The sequence below is a fragment of the Choloepus didactylus genome, chromosome 6 (assembly GCF_015220235.1).
Source record: "Choloepus didactylus isolate mChoDid1 chromosome 6, mChoDid1.pri, whole genome shotgun sequence".
Lineage (NCBI taxonomy): Eukaryota > Metazoa > Chordata > Mammalia > Pilosa > Megalonychidae > Choloepus > Choloepus didactylus.
The window spans coordinates 128,153,004-128,172,377 of NC_051312.1; the positions used below are offsets into that span (position 1 = coordinate 128,153,004).

At 39.0% G+C, this 19,374-nt stretch overlaps 3 protein-coding genes across 11 annotated transcripts; 1 reads left to right on the forward strand and 2 right to left on the reverse strand.

Annotated features, from left to right (window-relative positions):
* Positions 1-511: 511 nt before the first annotated feature.
* Positions 512-6,559, reverse strand: PIH1D2 (PIH1 domain containing 2). 4 transcript variants are annotated; one of them, XM_037841425.1, is made up of 6 exons: positions 6,272-6,559; positions 5,314-5,520; positions 4,599-4,722; positions 3,995-4,240; positions 3,388-3,653; positions 512-1,335 (listed from the first exon to the last, which is right to left on the reverse strand). In XM_037841425.1, the coding sequence occupies exons 2-6, from the start codon at positions 5,488-5,490 to the stop codon at positions 1,201-1,203; spliced, it is 948 nt and encodes a 315-aa protein (XP_037697353.1). In that variant the 5' UTR covers positions 5,491-5,520; positions 6,272-6,559; the 3' UTR covers positions 512-1,200. The 4 variants fall into 4 exon arrangements, with proteins under 4 accessions (XP_037697353.1, XP_037697352.1, XP_037697354.1 ...); XM_037841424.1 differs by having other exon boundaries at positions 6,268-6,559; XM_037841426.1 differs by lacking the exon at positions 6,272-6,559 and adding an exon at positions 5,611-6,209.
* Positions 6,400-17,263, forward strand: NKAPD1 (NKAP domain containing 1). 6 transcript variants are annotated; one of them, XM_037841429.1, is made up of 7 exons: positions 6,401-6,670; positions 7,118-7,233; positions 7,864-7,940; positions 11,486-11,586; positions 13,115-13,264; positions 14,130-14,183; positions 14,611-17,263. In XM_037841429.1, the coding sequence occupies exons 3-7, from the start codon at positions 7,872-7,874 to the stop codon at positions 15,116-15,118; spliced, it is 882 nt and encodes a 293-aa protein (XP_037697357.1). In that variant the 5' UTR covers positions 6,401-6,670; positions 7,118-7,233; positions 7,864-7,871; the 3' UTR covers positions 15,119-17,263. The 6 variants fall into 6 exon arrangements, with proteins under 6 accessions (XP_037697358.1, XP_037697357.1, XP_037697356.1 ...); XM_037841430.1 differs by lacking the exon at positions 7,118-7,233 and having other exon boundaries at positions 6,400-6,670; XM_037841428.1 differs by lacking the exon at positions 6,401-6,670 and having other exon boundaries at positions 6,680-7,233.
* Positions 17,180-19,354, reverse strand: TIMM8B (translocase of inner mitochondrial membrane 8 homolog B). Its single transcript, XM_037841434.1, has 2 exons — positions 19,199-19,354; positions 17,180-17,574 (listed from the first exon to the last, which is right to left on the reverse strand). The coding sequence occupies exons 1-2, from the start codon at positions 19,319-19,321 to the stop codon at positions 17,407-17,409; spliced, it is 291 nt and encodes a 96-aa protein (XP_037697362.1). The 5' UTR covers positions 19,322-19,354; the 3' UTR covers positions 17,180-17,406.
* Between the last annotated feature and the right edge of the window lie 20 nt (positions 19,355-19,374).

Here is a 19,374-nt window from a genome sequence, read left to right on the forward strand (position 1 = left end):
CCTCAAAACTGAACCAATAAATTCCCATTGTTTAAGGCAACCCATTGCATGGTGTTTGCTTTAGCAACAAGGAAACTACAAGTGTCAAGAGATGTTTTTATGACTAAAATCCACTGAAGTAATATGGTTAAATAGAATAACTGGAATGTAAATATAGCATGTTACATGTTTGATCTTGATGTGTGTTTTATTAATGGGTACACAAATAGATACTGACATAAATAACATCAAGTGCTGGGAGTGCAAGAGTAGAGGTTCAAACAGCTCCATGTGGTGAGGTAGGAAAGTTTCTAGGAAACTTTCTAGGAGGTAGGTTTTGGCTACTATTCTGTAGAAGAAAAGAGGATGAGTGTATTCCTAACAATATCCTATTAGAATTCAAATCCAGGCCAAGTTATTTGCTTTTAAATGTAACATCAATTATTTTATAACACGTGCAACATTACTTTCTAAAATTCAAAAGCTTTTAAATTAATAAGGACTTTAAAAAATAACTACAAGGAAACTTGTATATAGAAAATAAAAATTGAATTGGAAAGTTGGTACTTTTTTATTGAACAAACCATTTGACAATTTACAAGGGAGGAATGGGAGTAGAAAAGAATTTCACTTCTGTATTGTTGACCATTCTCTTAGGAAAAAGGCACTTATTTCAAAGTCACTTCCTTTTTCCCATTCATCTTAGAGATGGATATATTTTTGTGTTATATGCATTAACCGCCAATTACTATTACTGTATCTTTGTATTCAATCTGCAGAAAATCCACATCTGGCATTAAAAGCTCTGGCTCAGTAGCTTGGACTCCTGGCAGAGCTGTTTTATAGATGTATAGAGGTTCCTAGAAGTATAGATTTGCATATTATTGCATTTGCCCTGTATCTTTATTGCTGGAAGAAATTTTCACTGCTACAGTCCATCCTGGTAATAAAAATTTTTTGCACAGTCTGGGACTTTTATTCTGATGCAAAAATTTACTGAAGACTTCAAAATAGAGTTTTTTTGAGTCTTCTCATTGTCGCTTGTTACTTAAAAACAAATAGTACCAATCTACTTCAGAGTATTAAAAAAAAACAGCTGAAGAGAAAAATCTCATTCCATCAAAAGGAATCCTTAGAAAATATGAAATTGGTGTTTTAAGATGAACTGTAATGAAGACCGTATAAATTACATGAAAACCCAAAACACACGATGCTCTTGTCTTACAATAGTTGCATTGTGATGATCAATGTAGCTTTTTCTTTGATAAATTTTGCTGTGGTCGTTTCAGTATTAACCAGTTCTGGAAGATTCAGATGTAACCTATACTTTTCAGGGACCTCAATCAATAAATCATCCTAGGAATAATAAACCAAGAGAGAGTTTTAGAAGTGAAAATGGAAAGTATGTCCTGGTTAAGATTTGTTTGATGCGATTATTGTTTTCAGTTATTCACTGCTCTGCCATAAGTAAAGGATCCCACTCATGGTCATTTGTCTTGCAAGGAACAATAAAACTGCTCTTGTAAGCTACTGAGGTTTTGAGGTGATTCGTTATTGCAGCTCAGTGCATCAAAAGTTAATTGACATGGTACCTCAGGTAGGGTGCTGCCATCCTAGATTATGTGGCTAATGAGCAGCAAGCAAACACTATTAAACTAGAAAGATGGCAACTCATGTTCTAGAGATAAAGCCTTTAGTTAAACTTTCTCAATAACTTGGAAGGCAAATAATGTACCTAATTAATTTGTAACTTTAGGTGAGGAAGTAGGAAAGTAGAATGTTGGTAGCACGCAATGGTTGGCTGCATTTATTTAACAAGGTATTATAAGAAAGATGAGCTTAGAAAAGAATTGCCGAGTTTGGAATTGAAAGGAGAGCGAGCCCAGAAATTATATTACTAAGGGGTGAAAAAATGGAACTACCTTTATTTTCAACCAGTAAAAGATAAAATTGAGAAATTATCTGATCAACAAAAGCAGAATAAGACAGCTAGACGCAAAGGCTAAATCACAGGCCTTGATGCCCTTTGTTAAAAACCTCTGACTGAATAGATTCAAGTCACCCTTTGTAAATCCTTTCATTTGGCCAAAAGGACAGCAATTAAGTTTAGAGAGGCAGGCAAATGTTGAAAATTGAGCATTGTCTAAAAAAGAACTGTGGAGCACTGATTGGAATCAAATAAATGCTACAAGCCTGGTCTAAAAGAAAATTATTTCAAGATTTAAAACAACCTTTGGATTCACCACATTCCTCGGCAGAAGACAAGCTGAGAAAACTGCTCAGCACCTAAGGATGGCATATTCTCTGATGCTGTTGCAGGTGTGGCCAAGGTGGATATTGGAATAGGACAAACTTCCCAAAGAATGGAGCCAAAAGTCACGGAGAACAATGAAACTTGAGTACTAGTTAATCAAAGAACCTTAAAAGGGACCTAAGCAAGAATATCTCCTTCTTCCAGGAAAGTGGCCCTAGAAATGTCTAGGATGAGAATTTCAAAATTGCTGGCACTGAATGATTGTATACTTTGGATGGTTTATATGGTGTGTGAATATATCTCAATTGCATTAAAAAAAAAAAAAAAAGTCAAGAGAGGCCTCTCCACAAGACTTTCTCCCTCCAGGTTTTGGTAACCTCTCCCTTTTTTCATCCCTTCTGGCATCACTGCTGCACTATCTCTTGTAGTTTCTTTACACCCTACCCACATGTCGTTAATCTCTTTATTAAACTCTCCTTGAATTAAAAAAAAAATTGAAACATTGCTGGCATTGGTAACTGCCATGTGTCTTATATTTTTCCCATTTCAGAATTGAGACTATTAATGGTTGCCCTCTTCCCTTTCTGCCTTGTATGATGGATGGGGTTGGGGGAGTAGATAACCTTATAGTTCATTCGTCTGTGGTTCAAGAGGAGCAGAATTCAGATTACTATGACAAAACCCTGTATTTTGGAGTCTGATACTGGGATTGGAGGTGTTTTCCTTGGGGAAAGAAGCAAATATTTGTGACCAAGAGGGGAGACTGTGGTAGACTGTAGGATTGTTCCCAATTATTTGCTCTTCTTCTGTAAGATTATATATCCCTGCTATGTGACTTCCTGTGACTACCTGGGAGAAGAATATACTTCCCAGCCCTACTGTTGTAAGATTTGGCCACGTGACTTACTTTGGCCAATAGAATGTGAGTAGAAGTGATATATGCCATATTGAATGGAAGTTTTAGGATCCATTGCATGGTTTGGCCATTTCTATTTTCCCTTTGCCATGAGAATGGCAAATCTCAGAAGGGAATCTCTCCTTCACCTAGATCATGCAGCAAAGCAGACCTAGATGACCTAAAACCTGAGGAAACTGTTGTAAGTCACTAAAGTGAGTGCTGAGTGATACAAATTTACATTATCTATTCAACTTACCTCAGAAACACTAAGGTCACAGAGAGAAATTGAATCAATACCAGGTAATTCAACTTTCAATTCAATTTTCAGAGGTTTCTCATTCTGATCCTTCACAATTTTTAATTCATAGGTTGGAATCTTCATCTCTACCTGGATCTCAGTACTGGAAATCTCCTGTATCAGACACCCTGTTTTGCCCAAATCTTGGTCCTTTGACAGTAAAAGTTGAGGAAAGTGATCTGGATTGTTCACAGTTCTGTTTCTTATCTGTTCAAGAGTTACTTCTTTGTGGAAAAAAGAGGGAGAGATAAAATCACGAAATTAGTCAATAACATAAAATACTATCAGACTGTGATATATGTAATGTTAGCCAAGATGGCAGTTGAAGATGAAGCTAAATTAGTTGGGGAATCATAAGCCAAAAGAATCTTAAACCAAGAATTTTGTTTAAAAGTTTGCAAGAAGATCCAAAATCTTTTAGGATATCCTAATATTTCTAATACCTAATCTTTATATTTTTCTATCTGGAGTTTCTCATCCTTTAAAAGCAAGGCTCTTGTTTGCAAATGTACACAGGATGCAAAATGTCTTAAATAGTTTAATTTTCCAGTTACATTCAACTTACCCTTTTTAATTTTCTGTCTTAAATCTGGGGAGTCAACTTGGATTCCCATCAGATTTTGTTTCATCCTTTGAATGCTTCCTTTTATTCTAAACTTTGTAATATGGTAAGAGTGGGAGAGAGTGATTTGGAGTCGTTCCTCAATGCATTTCATGGTCATCTGTATCAATTGATCCTTTTTCATTAGGTCCTTTTCTGCTGCCTGGAGAACATCAGGATTGTAGGCAACATCGATGACTGTGTAAACATCTGTGAGTATAATTTGGAGGGTGTGAAATGAAAACAACTTGACCTTTTTTCACTATTGATATTGTCAGGTAATATATTAAACCATAATCTTGATAAAGCTGGGAAATATAATTTCCATTCCTGTATTTTTCAAATACAATCACAATGCTATATATACAAAATTCCAATTTTTATATGGGTTAAAACACTTCACATTGTTAGAAAAACTAAACAAAAAGTATTTAATCTGCATAAAGGTACACATTTACATTATCACCAAATAAAATATTTTACTTGAAGCATCTTTTATCAAAATCTGGTCCATCCTTTTGCCAATAAAATTTTTCAAATGTGCTTCCTCTTCCATAATTCTGTGTACCTGATGTCTCAGACATATCTTCTGGCCTGCCAACACTCAGGGTTACTGGATGAGTGGTTGATTGGGGAGCTGGGATTCTTTTCCACTGGCATAGGTTGATAAAAAGTATTTTTTCTCTTGGTTTCTAGAAAGCAAACATTTTTTGCATATTTCAAAACATAGTTTATTTTAAAATAATATCCTAAAGGCAACTCATCACAGATTGTAAGGGGGAGAATTTTAGTCTCCATTAATCATTTCACATATTAAAACTGTTTTTGATAAATTATACTCCTGCTACTTGATTTCCCCAAAGCTGCTGGTTTTCCATCTAGAATCCAGTTGCTGAACTCAGAAGGAACCGGCGTGGAGGTGTGGTAAGGGAAGGAGGGACTGATCTAAGCAGCTGTTCCAGATGATTTAGTTTGACCCTATCACAGCACTTCTTACTGCCCCAACCAAATAGTCATTTTTATTTTAAAAAGCTCCAATTCCATGATTCTCCATTAAATAAATTACTTTTTCTTTTCATTCTAGCAGAAAAAATAACTCATTTGAGATCTCCAAAATACAACAGGTATGAATTTACCACTCTTACTCCTCAACACAACCTTCCACACAACTTTTCATTTTCTAGAGTGGCAGTTTCCATTAAGATTTCTTGTGCCCTATTCTCTGGTTATCCCAGTATCATTTCATTCAGGACCTCCCCATCCCTGACACCAACTCTACACACCAGAATCTTGGTCTGTAGACAGAGCTGTGGTTCTGGGGCAGCAAAGAACTCTTTCCCCTCTTTCAGCTGCTGTTGAATGAACTTCTCATAGCTCTCAGGGTCACTTTCAGCCAGATCATCTAGGAGGTTCCAGAATTGAGTAACTTGGGTGAGCAGACCCTTTGAGGATGCCTCCATGACCAGTGATAGTGAATGGGTCTCTTAAACCTGTGGAAAGACATGACTTAAGGGGAAAAGTCTATATGGATGATTCATTTCTTCTTTTGTGGGAAGGAGAACAGGTATGGTAACAGTTACCTTAACACCCGTGTCTCAAAGATTATGGATCACCGCTGCTATATCTTTTCCTTATTCCCTATCTAGTACCCCTTCCTAAATTCTCAAGTTGTCCTCTAAGATAAGGCCTTATCCCTACCTGGAACCTCACAAGAGGTGGGAGAGGAGACATTTTCAGTTTGGATTTCTGGCTGTCTTCTTGTTCCAGTACCTGTGTATTGGCTAAGTGCTGGCTGCTCCCCAGTCCTGAAGTTGCCAGTGGTGCATGTGGGGTGCGGTTCATAGGAAACTTCCACAATCCTCAGTATAGCTTAGTAGTTAAAGGCACGGACTCTGGAGCCAGAAGGCCTTGCTTATAATCTTAGCTCTATCACTAGCTGTATGATCTTGAGCAATTAATTTTCATATATGCCTCAGCTGACTCTCAAAATGAGGACGATAATATAATAGCTATCTGACAGAGTTATTTTGAGGATTGAGTAAGCTAATACAGAGAGATTTACACTTAGTAAACACTATATGAAAGTAAAAATACCTTTTCCAGGTTTTGGGAATATCACTTCCTCCACCCCCACCCCATCTCCCTCTTCGCGCCCACTGGAGAGGAGTCCCACACCATCCACCAACTGAGGCTTCGAATACTGTATTAGGTTAGGCTAAAAAGGAAACTTAACTAACGGACAGTCATTCCAGAAGCCGCTGAATCCACTTCTCTGTTTCCAGACACACCGCGACGCCTGTTACTAGGGTAACCAGACCGGGTACAATGCTTAATTGGATCCGGGAAGCTCCAGGCAGAAAGGTCTCTTTACATCCAGTTCCGGAATCTCTCCCTTCCGGTGGTAGATTCGCTTTTCAGTTGGGCCTGACCCACTTCTCTTCCAGAAAAGCGCCTGCCTCCCTCCTGCACCCATCGACCTCTGGAATGTCCTAGAAATCCTCCCTGTGAGACACACTGTGTCATCCGTTAGTGGGAAGAATTTCTCAGGAGCACGACTTCCGGCCTGAAAGGGAAGCCTCCTCCTTTTCCTCCCAGATCGCTTCCTCCCCCCACCCCCGCCACGCGAGGCTGCGGCGCACGGTATGGGTGTATTTGTGTGTATTTGTGTGGGGAGGGCGTTTGGAGGGAAGGTTACCGGGAGCTCCAAGGCCGCTGGCCTCTGGGTGGCAGGGATACCAGTGACAAAGATGGGGGTATTTTCTCTGTCTTCCTCTTGGAGACCTCAACCTCCCCTTCAGGCCCCCTAGACACTTCCCGGGGCCCAGCCGAAAAGTCATATCCATCCAAAGCGCTCCCGCCTTTTCTGGGGAGTGAAACTTAATCCCCGGGTCCATCCCAGCCAAGCCTGAGCGGGGAATGCCCTGGCGGACGGGGCCGTCCGGATTCCGCGCCAGCGCAAGCTCCGGCCTCAGTTCGGGAAATCTGCCTGTCGGTCTGGGCTGGGGGAAAGGCAGCCATGCCTGGGCCACGGGTGAGGGCAGAATAACCGGTGGGAAGGCTGCGTTTTCACGAAGGACTCGGGTGAAGCTGCAGAGCTGCCTTTGAGCCCTGACTCCTTGGCTTCCTGGGTCGGAGGAGATCTTGTAATGGAGTGGTTCTTCGTCTCACACTAACAAGATGCCTGATTTCCTCAGGATCGAGGGGTGAGTGAGCTGTGGGGTGGTTGCACAAAGTCCCTGCTAGCTACACACGTTAATATCCTTGTCATCTATTATTTGGAGGGTTCTGCACAAAATAGGAAATAAAATTCTCCTGAATGAAGAAATTTAGGGCATCTCTGCCTCTGATGTTTCCCGGAGTCAGTTTTTGTTTTCAACGTTTGGAGTCACTGACACTCTTAAATTTAGGTATTTGCTTCATTGCAAATTAATTTTAGGAATCGAGAGTTGTTTTCTAATCTGGATCTCGGTGTATACCTTGTTTACTTTAGACTCTGTGACCTGGGGCAAGTTAGGACTTTCAGGGAAGTCCATCTGTAAAATAGGGATGAAGATACTTGCCTCATAAAACACATAGTTATTGTGAGGATGAATGAAATGGTGCTCATGTCATCTTGTGCAATTTCAAAGAATCTTAAGGAACTCTAATTATCTCCTTTCATCCTCATACTGGTGTTGTCAGGCATTTTCCCGTTTTATTGGTGAAGGAAAAACTATTCCTCAGGGCTTCTGATCCATAGTTCAGTGACCTTACCTCATGCTTATTTATAAAATTGTAATAAAAAATAAGGTAATAGAAATCATTATTAAATGTTATTTATTGATTCATTTTAGATTGAAGAATGTCCCGGGTTCCTTTGGGGAAGGTCCTCCTGAGGAATGTCATCCGGCACACAGATGCTCACAATAAGGTGGGAGGTACAACCCAGCCATTCCGTAACACTTCCTGAGGGCATATAATGTGCCAAGCAGTATTTTGGTACAGTTGGGAGGAACAAAAATGAATTAGTAGATAATTACAATACATTTTATTAGGTATTATGATAAGGCATATACAAAGTGCTTTAGGGCACTGAAGAAGGAATCATGAAGAATGAAATCTGCCTTTAGGAATTAGGAAGAATTTCACAAAAAGGGTAGTTTTTGATACTTTTTTTTGTGATATGTCTTGTTAAATGGGTACAAGTTTCACCAGGTAAAAGATCATCCTGGACAGAGGGAACATTATATGCTAACATATGGCAACAAGAAAGCATGAAGCACTTGGGCATGGTATGAAATTGTTTGTGTCTAACCTGTAGGGAATTGCAGAGATGAGGCCTTAGTTGTCAGTTGGATTTTGAGGGGTCAGATTTCATTTGAAGAGATTTCTGTGTGATGCTTGGGAGATTTTAGTCTTTTTCCTCTGGGCAATAAAGAAGCCCTCAAATGTTTTAAGTAGGGGAATGACATAATCATATTTGTATTCTTGAAAGGTGATTTGTCAACTGGGTAGGGCATAGATCAGATGAATAGAAACAGTAGGTAGACAAATTAGGAGTCAACTACAGTGTACCAGGTGAGAGGTGAAGGTTCAAATGAAAGCAGTGACAGTAGGGTTAAAGAAGAGGAATTTAGGAGATAGAATCTGAAGAACTTGTGACTGATTGGATGATGATGATGCTATTGATTGAGATAGGGAACAGAAGAAAATGGACAGGTATGAAGGGGAAGGTTATTAGTGTGGTTTTGAACATGTTGATGGTGAGGTGCTTATAGAATGTCCAAGATAGTTGGAAATTCAGACTTGGTGGAAAGGAGAAAACTTGGGACATGAAGGATTGGAAATTATTGGTATATAGGTAGAAGTTAGAAGTTATGAGAGTAGATAAAGTCACCTTTGGAGAGCACGTATACTGAAAAGAGGACCAAGGACTCTTGATTGGCTTTCTTCAGTGAACTGTATAAGTCTTGGTTTGATCATAAATGTTATTACTATTATATTACCTGATAATTTGAAGAGTGGTGGGGATAAAACTGTTACCCAAGCAGCCTCTCCAATTGTGTTAACCCACCCCTAGTTATAGGGTGAGCTTACATTTGAAAGTGGTGGGCTAAGAGATCTAGCATGTATTTTATAAAATGATGCAGGAGGACTTAGAATTAAAATGTATTCTTGTTCTTTGGCAATTGTAATCATTTTTTTTTTAATCTTAAATTTTTATCATGGTGACTCGTGTTCTGCTTTTCAAGAAATTCTTTAGCAACCATATTGTTTAACTTTTTTTCTTTTGTTTTTGACAGATAAAATGTAGTGAAAAGAGACTCAGTCTAAAGACCTGTCATTGCTAGTTTTTTTGACTTTGGCAAATCATTTGTTATCTCTGAGCCTTTAATTTCTTCTCAGTAAAATGTAATAATGGTACCTCCTTTGCTTTCATAAGATTTCTTAAGGTTCAATTGAGATGATATAATTAAAATCATTAAGCATCTTAGAGACATGGGATTATCAGTTACTAATTGCAACACAAGTGCAAAATTGATAAGGTGATAAGTGTGTATATGCAGGGTTTTCTGTTTTTTTTTTTAGTTTATTGTGATATATTAGCACACCAAACAACCATCCAAAGTATATAATCACTGGCTCACAGTAGCATCACATAGTTGTGCATACAACCCCATGATCAAATTTAGAACATTTTCATTACTCCAGAAAAGAAATAAAAAGAAACAAGAAACCCAAATCCTTCCAAACCCCTTATCCCCTCCCGCCATTATTGACCCATAATATTGGTGTAGTACATTTGTTACTGTTGATGAAAGAGTATTAAAATATTACTGTTAAACTATAGTCCATAGTTTGTAATAGGTATATTTTTTTCCATAAACCCCTCTATTTTTAACTCTTTCTAATAGTGTCATACGTTTGTTCTAGTTCATGAAAGAACTTTTTAATATTTATACAGCTAATCATGGACATTGTCCACCACAAGATTCCTGTGTTATACATTCCCATGTTTAACCTCCAACTTTCCTTCTGGTGACATACATTCACACACCATTCAGCCCTATTAATTATTCTCACAATAACATGCTACAGTCACCTCTATGCAGGGTTTTTTGTTTTTTTTTTTAAATGCAATTTTACTGAGATATAATCACATAACATACAATCATTCAAAGTGTACAATCAGTTCACAGTATCATCATATAGTTGTGCTTTCATCACTACAATCAAACTTTGAACATTTTCATTACTCCAAAAAATAAAATGAATATTAAAATAAAAAAGAATATCCAAAACATCCCATTTCCCTCCTCCCCCCATTGTTCATTTATTTTTTTTTTTAAACAGGTTAATTGAGATATATTCACACACCCTACAGTCTTCCACCATGTACAATTAGTTATTCACGGCACCATCATACAGTTGTGCGTACATCATCAGAATCAATTTTTGAACTTTTTCCTTACTCGAAAATAAAAATAAAAGCAAAAAAGAACACCTAAATCTTTCCATCCCCTCCATGCCACCCTATTCTTCATCTAATTTTTGCCCCCATTTTTCAACTTTTCTGTCCACATACTGGATAAAGGAAGTGCAAACCACAAGGTTTTCACAGTCACACAGACACACTATGCAATCTACATACTTGTACAGTCATCTTCAAGAATCAAGGTTACTGGGTTGCAGTTTGACAGCTTCAGGTATGTTCCTCTAGCCATTCCAACACACTAAAGACTAAAAGGTGATATCTATATAGCACATAGGAATACCCTCCAGAGTGACCTCTTGACTCCATTTGTAATCTCTCAGCCACTGGGACCTTACTTTGCTTCATCTCTCTTCCCCTTTTTGGTCAAGAAGATCTTCTCAGTCTCACGGTGCTAGGTCCAGGCCATCTCCAGGAGTCGGGGATTTACACCCCTGGGAGTCACGTCCCATGTAGTGGGGAGGGTAGTGAGTTCACCTGCCCAGTGCTCTGAGAGAGAGTGGGTGGGCCCCATCTGAGCAACAAAGAGGCATTATAAGTGGGCTTAGCCTCTCCCTTGCAGCAACTAGCCTCACAGGGAAAGGCCCCCAGATCATTGGCTGTCCTCATTGTTTGCGGGAAAATCAGCAATAGCCCAGGTAGGGAAGTCCAATACTTGCACATTTCTCCCCAGCTCCTGGGTGGGGGGGCCGCAAATACGTTTATACTCTCTGCGCATATCACTCTGGGATGTGTCGGGATTTCATCCCAGCCTATGCAGGGGTTTTAAAAGTTCCCTATTCCTGTAGAATTCTAAGCATTTGGAATTTACTGATTGTTTAACAACTTTATAGAGAAACTAGAATTTGTTTCCCAGTTTTCTGATCATAACCTAGCCTGTAATCCAATATTAGTGCAGACTGTATTTTCAATCGGTTACTCTTCTGTGATGTAAAGGGTTAATTTTTGTAACTTGCTTTTGTTTTCTTTAAAAAAAAATCTAGATTCAGGAGGAATCAGATATGTGGAAAATAAGAGAACTGGAGAAACAGATGGAAGATGCTTACCATGGGACCAAAAGGAAAATGTTACCCAGCAGTTCAAGGTGAAGTTGAAGCTCTGAGGACCAAAACAGTTCTTAATCTTTTTCAGAATCATCAACTTTTGTTTAACAACATTTTGGTGTGCTAAGGATAGATGATGATTCACATCCAGAGTTCAGTTCTGTGAGTCCTTAAGCCTTTCCTCTTTCATAAATTTAGACTCAAGTAAAAAGGTAATGACTATGATGCACATGGGCCCACTCTGTACATATGTGCAATGGAGAATTTAAAAATTCTACCTTGAACAATTGTAAATGTTGACAGTTCAATGGATTCTGACCTTGTTTGATGGCTTTTAACCTAAGATTTTTTACTGTTACTTTATAGTCATTTAGCTGACTATTCATTCACTCTTTTTCCCTATTAGTCTTTCATTCTCTTTCCTAGCATTCTGTACCCCATCTACACACTTTGTTAAGTCACTTAGCTTTCCCCATTATCTTCTTAATAATTTGAATGTGACTATGAAGGATTGTGCAGGCTCACTTGCAGGAGTATAGGAATGTTTGAGTACACATCTCTTGGGGCTTATATACCTGTGACTGTAGGAGCCGTGAGTATGAAAAGTGACTGTAAAGTAATAATCCTGATTTCTAAAGCCATTCAGGAAAAATTACTAGTTAATAGTGAGATAAAAGAGAGTGTGTGTGACTGTGGAGTATGTGGACTTTGGTATATGATTGGCTGTGTGTTCAGGTTTCCAAGGAAAAGAAGACAGAATCTGCAACATAAGAACAAACATCTTTTCAGTTTCTTTTCATTCTGAAAGTGGTCTTGTAAGGATTTAGAAGTACAGTTAGTACAGATGATGATTTATTTTGCATTATGTTGCTTAACTCCAAATGGCATTTCTGGGAACAAAGTACTGCTTTTTTAGAGTGGCCCCTATGCTGATGATTAACATGGTGGATAAGAACATAATCTCTTTAGGGGTGGGGATTCTGATAGTCTCATTGCTGTATTCCCAGCAGCTAAAAGAGTGCCTGGCACATAGTAGTAGGCTCTTAAAATTTTTGGATAAATGATTGACTGGCTTACTGACCAGTTAGTGGATTACTATAGTAAACAGAGGTTGGATCAGTGGTTTTCAACTTAATTTCTACCCCAACAAAGCCTTGCTCCCACTGCTATTGTGGCCTCACTATAAGGAGTCATTGGTTTGTGAAGTGGAAGAGGTATTCCAGAATCTTTAGGGTAGTTTGAAAGTCCCTAGCTATGATTATATTCTGCTTCCTTTTTGCATGCCCTCTTAAGTTGAGAAACGGTGAGTAAGCTCTAGCATGCTACAGTCCAGAAGTGATTTCCTTCCTACTTTGCAATAGGATAGGTAGTAATGGTCAGGTTGTTTTCATTGGACAACTTTACAAATGTAGAGAGAGGAAGAGGCTATGAATTTTTTGTGTGTGATTTTTATATTTAACATTAAGTATCAGTCGTTTTATTCTTCCGTCATCTTGTTCCATGAGCTTTCTACATGTTCTTCCATAAAGTAAACTCAGAGATTGCTTCTAAAACTTTTTTTTCTTATAGTAGGATGCGTAGTGATGGTTTTGATGAAGAAAGTCAAAGAGATTATTGGAGGCCAAAGCATGAAATTTCTGGGACACTGGAAGATGATTTTCTTAAGGCTAAATCCTGGAACAAGAAGCTATATGATTATGAAGCTAACATGCCAGATAGGTTTGTGACTAAATTCCTATGACCCTTAATGATATTTGGCTTGAGAAAATGTAATTCTAAAAATAATTTTTCCCACAAATGTTCATAGCAGAGCAACTCTTTACTAAATATAAATATATCAAAAACCACTGAATATAAAGGGGCAAAGTTTTATGTTATGAATTATATCTCAATAAAGCTGTCTATTTTTTAAAATTAATTAATCCCAATTAGAAAGCATTATGTTATGAAGTGTTTCGGGAGAAGAGCTTCCCAGCTAAAGAGCATAGTATTAAAGAGTTCGTTAGTCTTTTTTTTTTTTTTTTTTAATTCTGGTAACGTATAACACAAAATTTCCCATTCTAACCACTTGCAAGTGTACAATTCAGTGGTATTAATTACATTCACAGTATTGTACCATTATCACCACCATCCATTAAAACTTTTTCATCATCCTAATCTCTTTACCCAAAAGGCGGTAACTCCACATATCATACCCCATGGCCCCTGATAACCTGTAATCTACTTTCTGTCTTTGAATTTGCACAATCTAGGTATTTCATATAAGTGAAATCATACAATATTTGTCCTTTTGTTTCTGGTTTATTTCACTCAACAGGATGTCCTTATTGTTTCTTAAGGAACAGAAAGGCAAGTCCTCTTACAAGTGGACAAAGGAATCCTTTGTTTCTGAAATGATAGTGCGCAGTGCAGAAAATGTAGCCAACTAACTTATTGTGCCATAATGTGGGGTTGGCTCTATCATATCTCTTTTTTCTTTTCTATGTGTATCTGTGTGTATGCACATATTCATAAGCCTAGTTTTATTTTAATTTCCAAAATGTATGCATTACTTTAACAATGCATGTAATATGTCATCTTACAGATGGGGTCACAGTGGCTATAAAGAGTTATATCCTGAAGAATTTGAAACAGACAGGTAAGGCTAATAGGCTTACTGAAAAAAAAAAATTAGAAATTAAGATAGTACCAAGTCCCTACTATAAATTGAGTTCCTAACTTTTTCAAATGCTATTAATATTATTTTCCTTTGAAAATGTAACTAGAGAAACAATAGGTTGGTAGATTGATCTGTATTTTGCTTTCTGATGTTTGGCATGTCTATTACACTTAGGTTTCATATATAGTATTACATACAATAACTCAATATAGCAGATTTGAATTTTTGTCATTTTAAAGATGAGGAAACAAACTCATAGTAATAGTTGATAGTCTCACAATAACTATGTCAAAGGTCTGATTTAAAATTCAGATAACTCCAACTTCTTACCTAGAATGCAGAATATTAAAATATAAATACACATTTTTCTTTTCTGTAGTAAAATTTCTCTTTTTTATTTTATCAGTAGCGAGCAGCAAGATATTGTCAATGGAAGAATAACATCTCCTCAGGTAAAATCACCTACCCATGAATCCCGCAAACACAAGAAGTCAAAGAAATCCCACAAAAAAAAGCAGAAAAAAAGGTCACGTAAAAAGCAGAAGAAAAGCAAAAAGGAAGCCATAGATATAACAGCAGATTCCTCAAGTGAATTCTCAGAAGAAACTGGAGCTTCTAGTACCAAGAAAAGGAAACAACCACAAAAGTGCAAGAAAAAATCCAGGAAAAAGTCTCTCAAAAAATCTACTTCATTCTTAGAGTCAGAAAGTGGCACTTCTCAGTCAGATGATTCAGCATCCAGCAGTTCTGAGGAAAGTGAGGAAAGAGACACTAAGAAAACCAAAAGGAAAAAGAGAGAGAGAAAAGTTCATATCCCTGTAGTTAACAATGAAGTACAGGAGAGGACAAACAAACGTACAAATTGGAAAGTGGCTACAGATGAAAGGTCTGCTGAGAGTTCAGAGGATGACTAAATGCAAAGAAAGGTCCATTCTTCAGTTTCCCACGTGCCTCTGCATATTTACAGCCCTTACATCTTGGGGTTTTGCCACTGACTCCCGTTTAGCACAGAGGCTGAGGTCCGAGCTGTCTTGTGCCATCTGTAAACATAGACTTCCTCTGTTTTGGCCTGTTAAACTTGATTCCTTTTTATTGTTAATAGGGAATTGGGTATTTTGTTATGGAGGTTCTTGAAGAGATTATTTTTTGCAATTAATCACATTTAGTGTAGAATACGTATACAGCAAATTAAAGGACCCAGAAAGCTAAATTCAAGAATGACCTGGGCACACCTATTGGAATATTCACTTTGGGGAAAGCAAGAGCTGGGATCGAGGGGTAGATTGGAACCAGTGCTGTATAGAATGGTATGCCAAGGGAACATTTTCTTGCTCTCTGTCTTCTTTTTGTATAGCAGGTGTCACAACTTTTGTTTCCAGCCTTGGTGCTTTGAGCCTTCTACATTTTGACCCCACAGGTGTGGTCCAGTTTAAAGGAGAAACCGGCATTAAGAACAAACCTTTTTCCTTCTGGATAACATCCATAGACAGCTGTTAATACAAAATAGGATCAAATTTCCCTGCTGGGCAGGGTCTATACCTCTAAACATGGTAATTGGATAGCAGTTGAAGGGTTTTATCGCTCCATTGCTGGATATTACCGAAATGGACCTGTATTTGTAATTAGTTCTCCAGTTGTCATTGATAATCCTCACCCAAATGAGGAAGAATTAGGAGTTAGTCATGCTGTCTTACGGTGCTCTGAACAGGATTCAGGGCAACTGCCATTTGAATGTGTGTTCTATGTTTATTTCTGAAACTATTAATGAACTTCAGATTTTCCCTGAAACTAAGATGAATCAGTTCCAAAATGAAACAGGTGTCTCAGGGTCATACATACACACTTCTTCCCAGTCTGCCTCTGGGTTAAGGCACCAAGCAGAAACCACATTATTTCTCTTTATGATTCTGTCATCCCTAATATGTTAACTGTTAAGAAACTAAAATGTCACTGATAGAAGGCAGGCAGGACACAAGTGAATTTTTTTCATTATGGGAGAAAGCATCAAGTGATACACTGTTATTGTTTTTTCTTGGTTGTCACTTCATGGGTGGAGTAAAAAGCTGAAAACTCAGACTTTTGACTTGGTCTTGGTTCTGCCACTAATTGGTTATGATGTCCAGAGCAGGTAAGTTAACCATCCCTGGCCTCATTTTCCCCATGTGCAATACAGAAGTACTTCATGATAGCACAACAGTATAAGATACCAGCAGTAGAATACAATTCTAATGACATTCCAGAAGGTGATAATATTTTGTAGTTTTCACTAACCACTAAATTTGTTCACTTTACAGAACAGATTTCTTAATAAAGTGCTTAGTCTTAAAAAATACATAGCTGGCCAGAGATTGCCTATCCTTTGATAGCAGGTGCTGCCCTTTGGGATATCTGAAATAACAACTTTGGTACTAAACTTTCAGTGTTCCATGGCATATATTTTTATCCTTGGGACTGGTGGGGGCTTATGGAGGAAAGAAGAGTCTATAATTACTACCTCATATCCTAAAGTAACTTGTTCTTGTTGCAAGTGAACTTATTGGAAAACTTTTATCATGTATTTTTTTAGCATTGTTTCTGTGCTGATTCCAAGCACAGACTCAGTAAGGTAGTCTAGTGGTACAAGGCATCTGCAGAACTTTGCTCTCTTTGGGTCATGACTCTCCCACCACCCCCATGCTAGCAGGCCTCTTACCCAACTGTTATGGATTCTTGGCTGTTTTTTTTTTCCCCCCCGTATTTACTTGGTCATGTGTGAGCAATGAAGCTGCCTTCTGTTTATCACCTTTCTCAACCCCAAACTCTGCTCTATGCCTTAGGCTAAGGTTTTGATGGTTCTTCCTTAAATATGACTTACAGTGGCTCTTTAAAATCTAAGGTCTTCCGTTTGCACTACCAGCCCTGGTACATATTTCTAGTGTTTATACGAGTCAGAGGTGTCTATATGAAGTCCTAACATGGGATTAAGGAAAAGAGAGTGTTGGAGAATTCACATTTATTGAATAACCAATGTGATACAATCTGGAATTTCTGGATTCCAAATAAATTTCACTTTTTGAACATTTGACCTGTTACTTTTTAGCACCACAAGGCTTGTTAAAAGCCTGATGTTGACCTGACAGTGGATTGACAACCTTCTCCTACTGGCACTTTTAATGTCCCCAATAACAAGTCCATTGCTTCTGTCATTCTCCCAGGGAATGGCCTACTGCCCTCCTTTCTGTACAATCTGAGCAAACCGACTGGTGATGGCAAGAGTAGTGTCAATGAAACGGTCCACACAGCTAGAGAGACAATTTTCAGTGCGAGAGTCTAGGCGATTCCCTGGCTTCTCCACACATTTATCCCAACATAGCTCCATGAAATGATGCACCTAAGAGGAAAGAAAAATAGCAATCATTGGTGTCTGCAGGTAGTCTTAATTTTATCTTATCTATTCATTTTCTGTTACCTGACAAAACCATTCTTTAAATCAACCATAAATCACTTGGGTTCTGTTTCCTCACTTCCTAATTTGTCACCAATATGGTCTGGACTCTCATCCCTAGAGTGCAATAAAACCCTTTTATCTTCTCCTTTTCTATTTTCCTCCTCTGGTAATTGAGAAACTTTCCATCATCAAGTCACCCCTGTGTTTGCTTAGTGCATCAGTCGTAGATGTCTCTGCTAGCTGCTCAGGACACTCCTTTATAAAATAACCCCCAACCCACTATTTCAATGAAGTCCAGATCCAGTATACTTGATTTGACTCTTAAAAATGATCCTGGAATGCACTCCCTAGAGATTTTTCCCACTTTTCAAGACAGTCCCAATTCTTTCTGAAGGTCACTGATAACAGTCTTCTGTGAACCTATCCTACAGTACCTATAATAGTATAAGATGCACGACTTGTTCCATGATTATGTACAGCTTTGTTGTTCTCTTAATTGTGTCAAGTCTTTAATCAGATTGTAAATTCTCAGGCAGGGCTTAATACCTTCTCTTATATTCCCCAGAGCAGCTAGCACCAGTGTAAACTCGGAAGGCAGGGTACCAATTCATTACCTTAAACCACTACACTCATCTCATTCTGGACCTAGGATTGTAGTTCTTAAGTTCTTAACCTTTTTGGGGTCATGGCTACCTTTGACAATCCGAGAACAGTTAAGGCCCAATCCCCCAGAAAGATGCACATACAGCAAAAAGAATGTGCATTTCAGAATGTTCGGGACCCGAAGATTTCTAACCAGGGTTCTCACTCCTCAATTTTCCGTGCAGTCCCCCTGCCACCATCCTCCTCCCAGCCCCCGAAAAAAGAAAGGGAGACGGGAAAAAAAAGCTGTTACATTAAGTGCTTGCTATTGGGAAGGCTGAGCACTAATCATCCTTTCTGCACTCCTAAATGATAAAAGAGGCGTGGTTAAGTAATTAGCCCAAAGTCATAAAGCTGGTAAGGGATCACCGCCCGACTTCGAACCAGGTCTACAGGACGCCAAACCGAAAGTCTACTTCAGAGCCCACCTTTTCCCAATTATGTCCTAGGGCTCCTTCGTTTTTAAATACATTATCGCATATGACCCCAACAATCCGATGAGGCAAGGCGCGAAGGCAAAATCAAGTCCTTCAGAGGTTGGATGCCTGGTCTAAAGGCACATGTGACCTGTGAGGAACTAAGGCAGGATTGGAACCAAGATCTTCCGAATGCCAGCCCAGGGACCTGGCCGCCACACTAGGCTCCCGTTTCCTCTCATCTCCCAAACCTTTCGGCCCCTGCTTTACACTTTCTCTTCTTTCCAAGCGGGAACTGCTTTCAGGGCACCTGAGCAGTACATGGCACCCGCGGCAGGGGGGCTATAACTAGTCCTTTTTTTTAGAGGGGACGGGGCGCAGCAGCGATCAAGTACCCGATAACCGTCAGCGGCCGCCCCGCTCCGCCAGTGTAGAGTTCCGCAGCCACCAGGACCTGTACTTCACCCTCCTTCCCCTTCACCCTCCAGGTGTGCTCCCCGTCCCGGCACCTGTGCAGTGAACTGCGCCTTCTGCTGTTCGGCCGCCACCAGTCGCTGCAACTCTGCTTGGTCAGCTTCACCAAGATCTGCCATTGTCTGGGTACGGCTCCGGCTCTTCCGACGAAGGGGCATGCGCGGTGGGACAAGAATCGAAGTACCCTCCCCACGTTCCCACGACTTCCGGT

Bases quoted from the DNA above. Each gene is read 5' to 3' on its own strand.
- TIMM8B (XM_037841434.1), bottom strand. From the start codon at position 19,321: ATGCCCCTTCGTCGGAAGAGCCGGAGCCGTACCCAGACAATGGCAGAT. The intron at 17,575-19,198 runs GTGCCGGGACGG...CTTTCCTCTTAG, and splicing joins AGGCGCAGTTCACTGCACAG to GTGCATCATTTCATGGAGCT.
- NKAPD1 (XM_037841430.1), top strand. From the start codon at position 7,872: ATGTCCCGGGTTCCTTTGGGGAAGGTCCTCCTGAGGAATGTCATCCGG. The intron at 11,587-13,114 runs GTGAAGTTGAAG...TTTTTCTTATAG, and splicing joins ATGTTACCCAGCAGTTCAAG to TAGGATGCGTAGTGATGGTT. The intron at 14,184-14,610 runs GTAAGGCTAATA...TTATTTTATCAG, and splicing joins GAAGAATTTGAAACAGACAG to TAGCGAGCAGCAAGATATTG.
- PIH1D2 (XM_037841425.1), bottom strand. From the start codon at position 5,490: ATGGAGGCATCCTCAAAGGGTCTGCTCACCCAAGTTACTCAATTCTGG. The intron at 4,241-4,598 runs GTACACAGAATT...TTATACTCACAG, and splicing joins AGATATGTCTGAGACATCAG to ATGTTTACACAGTCATCGAT. The intron at 3,654-3,994 runs GTAAGTTGAATG...TTTTCCACAAAG, and splicing joins AAGACAGAAAATTAAAAAGG to AAGTAACTCTTGAACAGATA.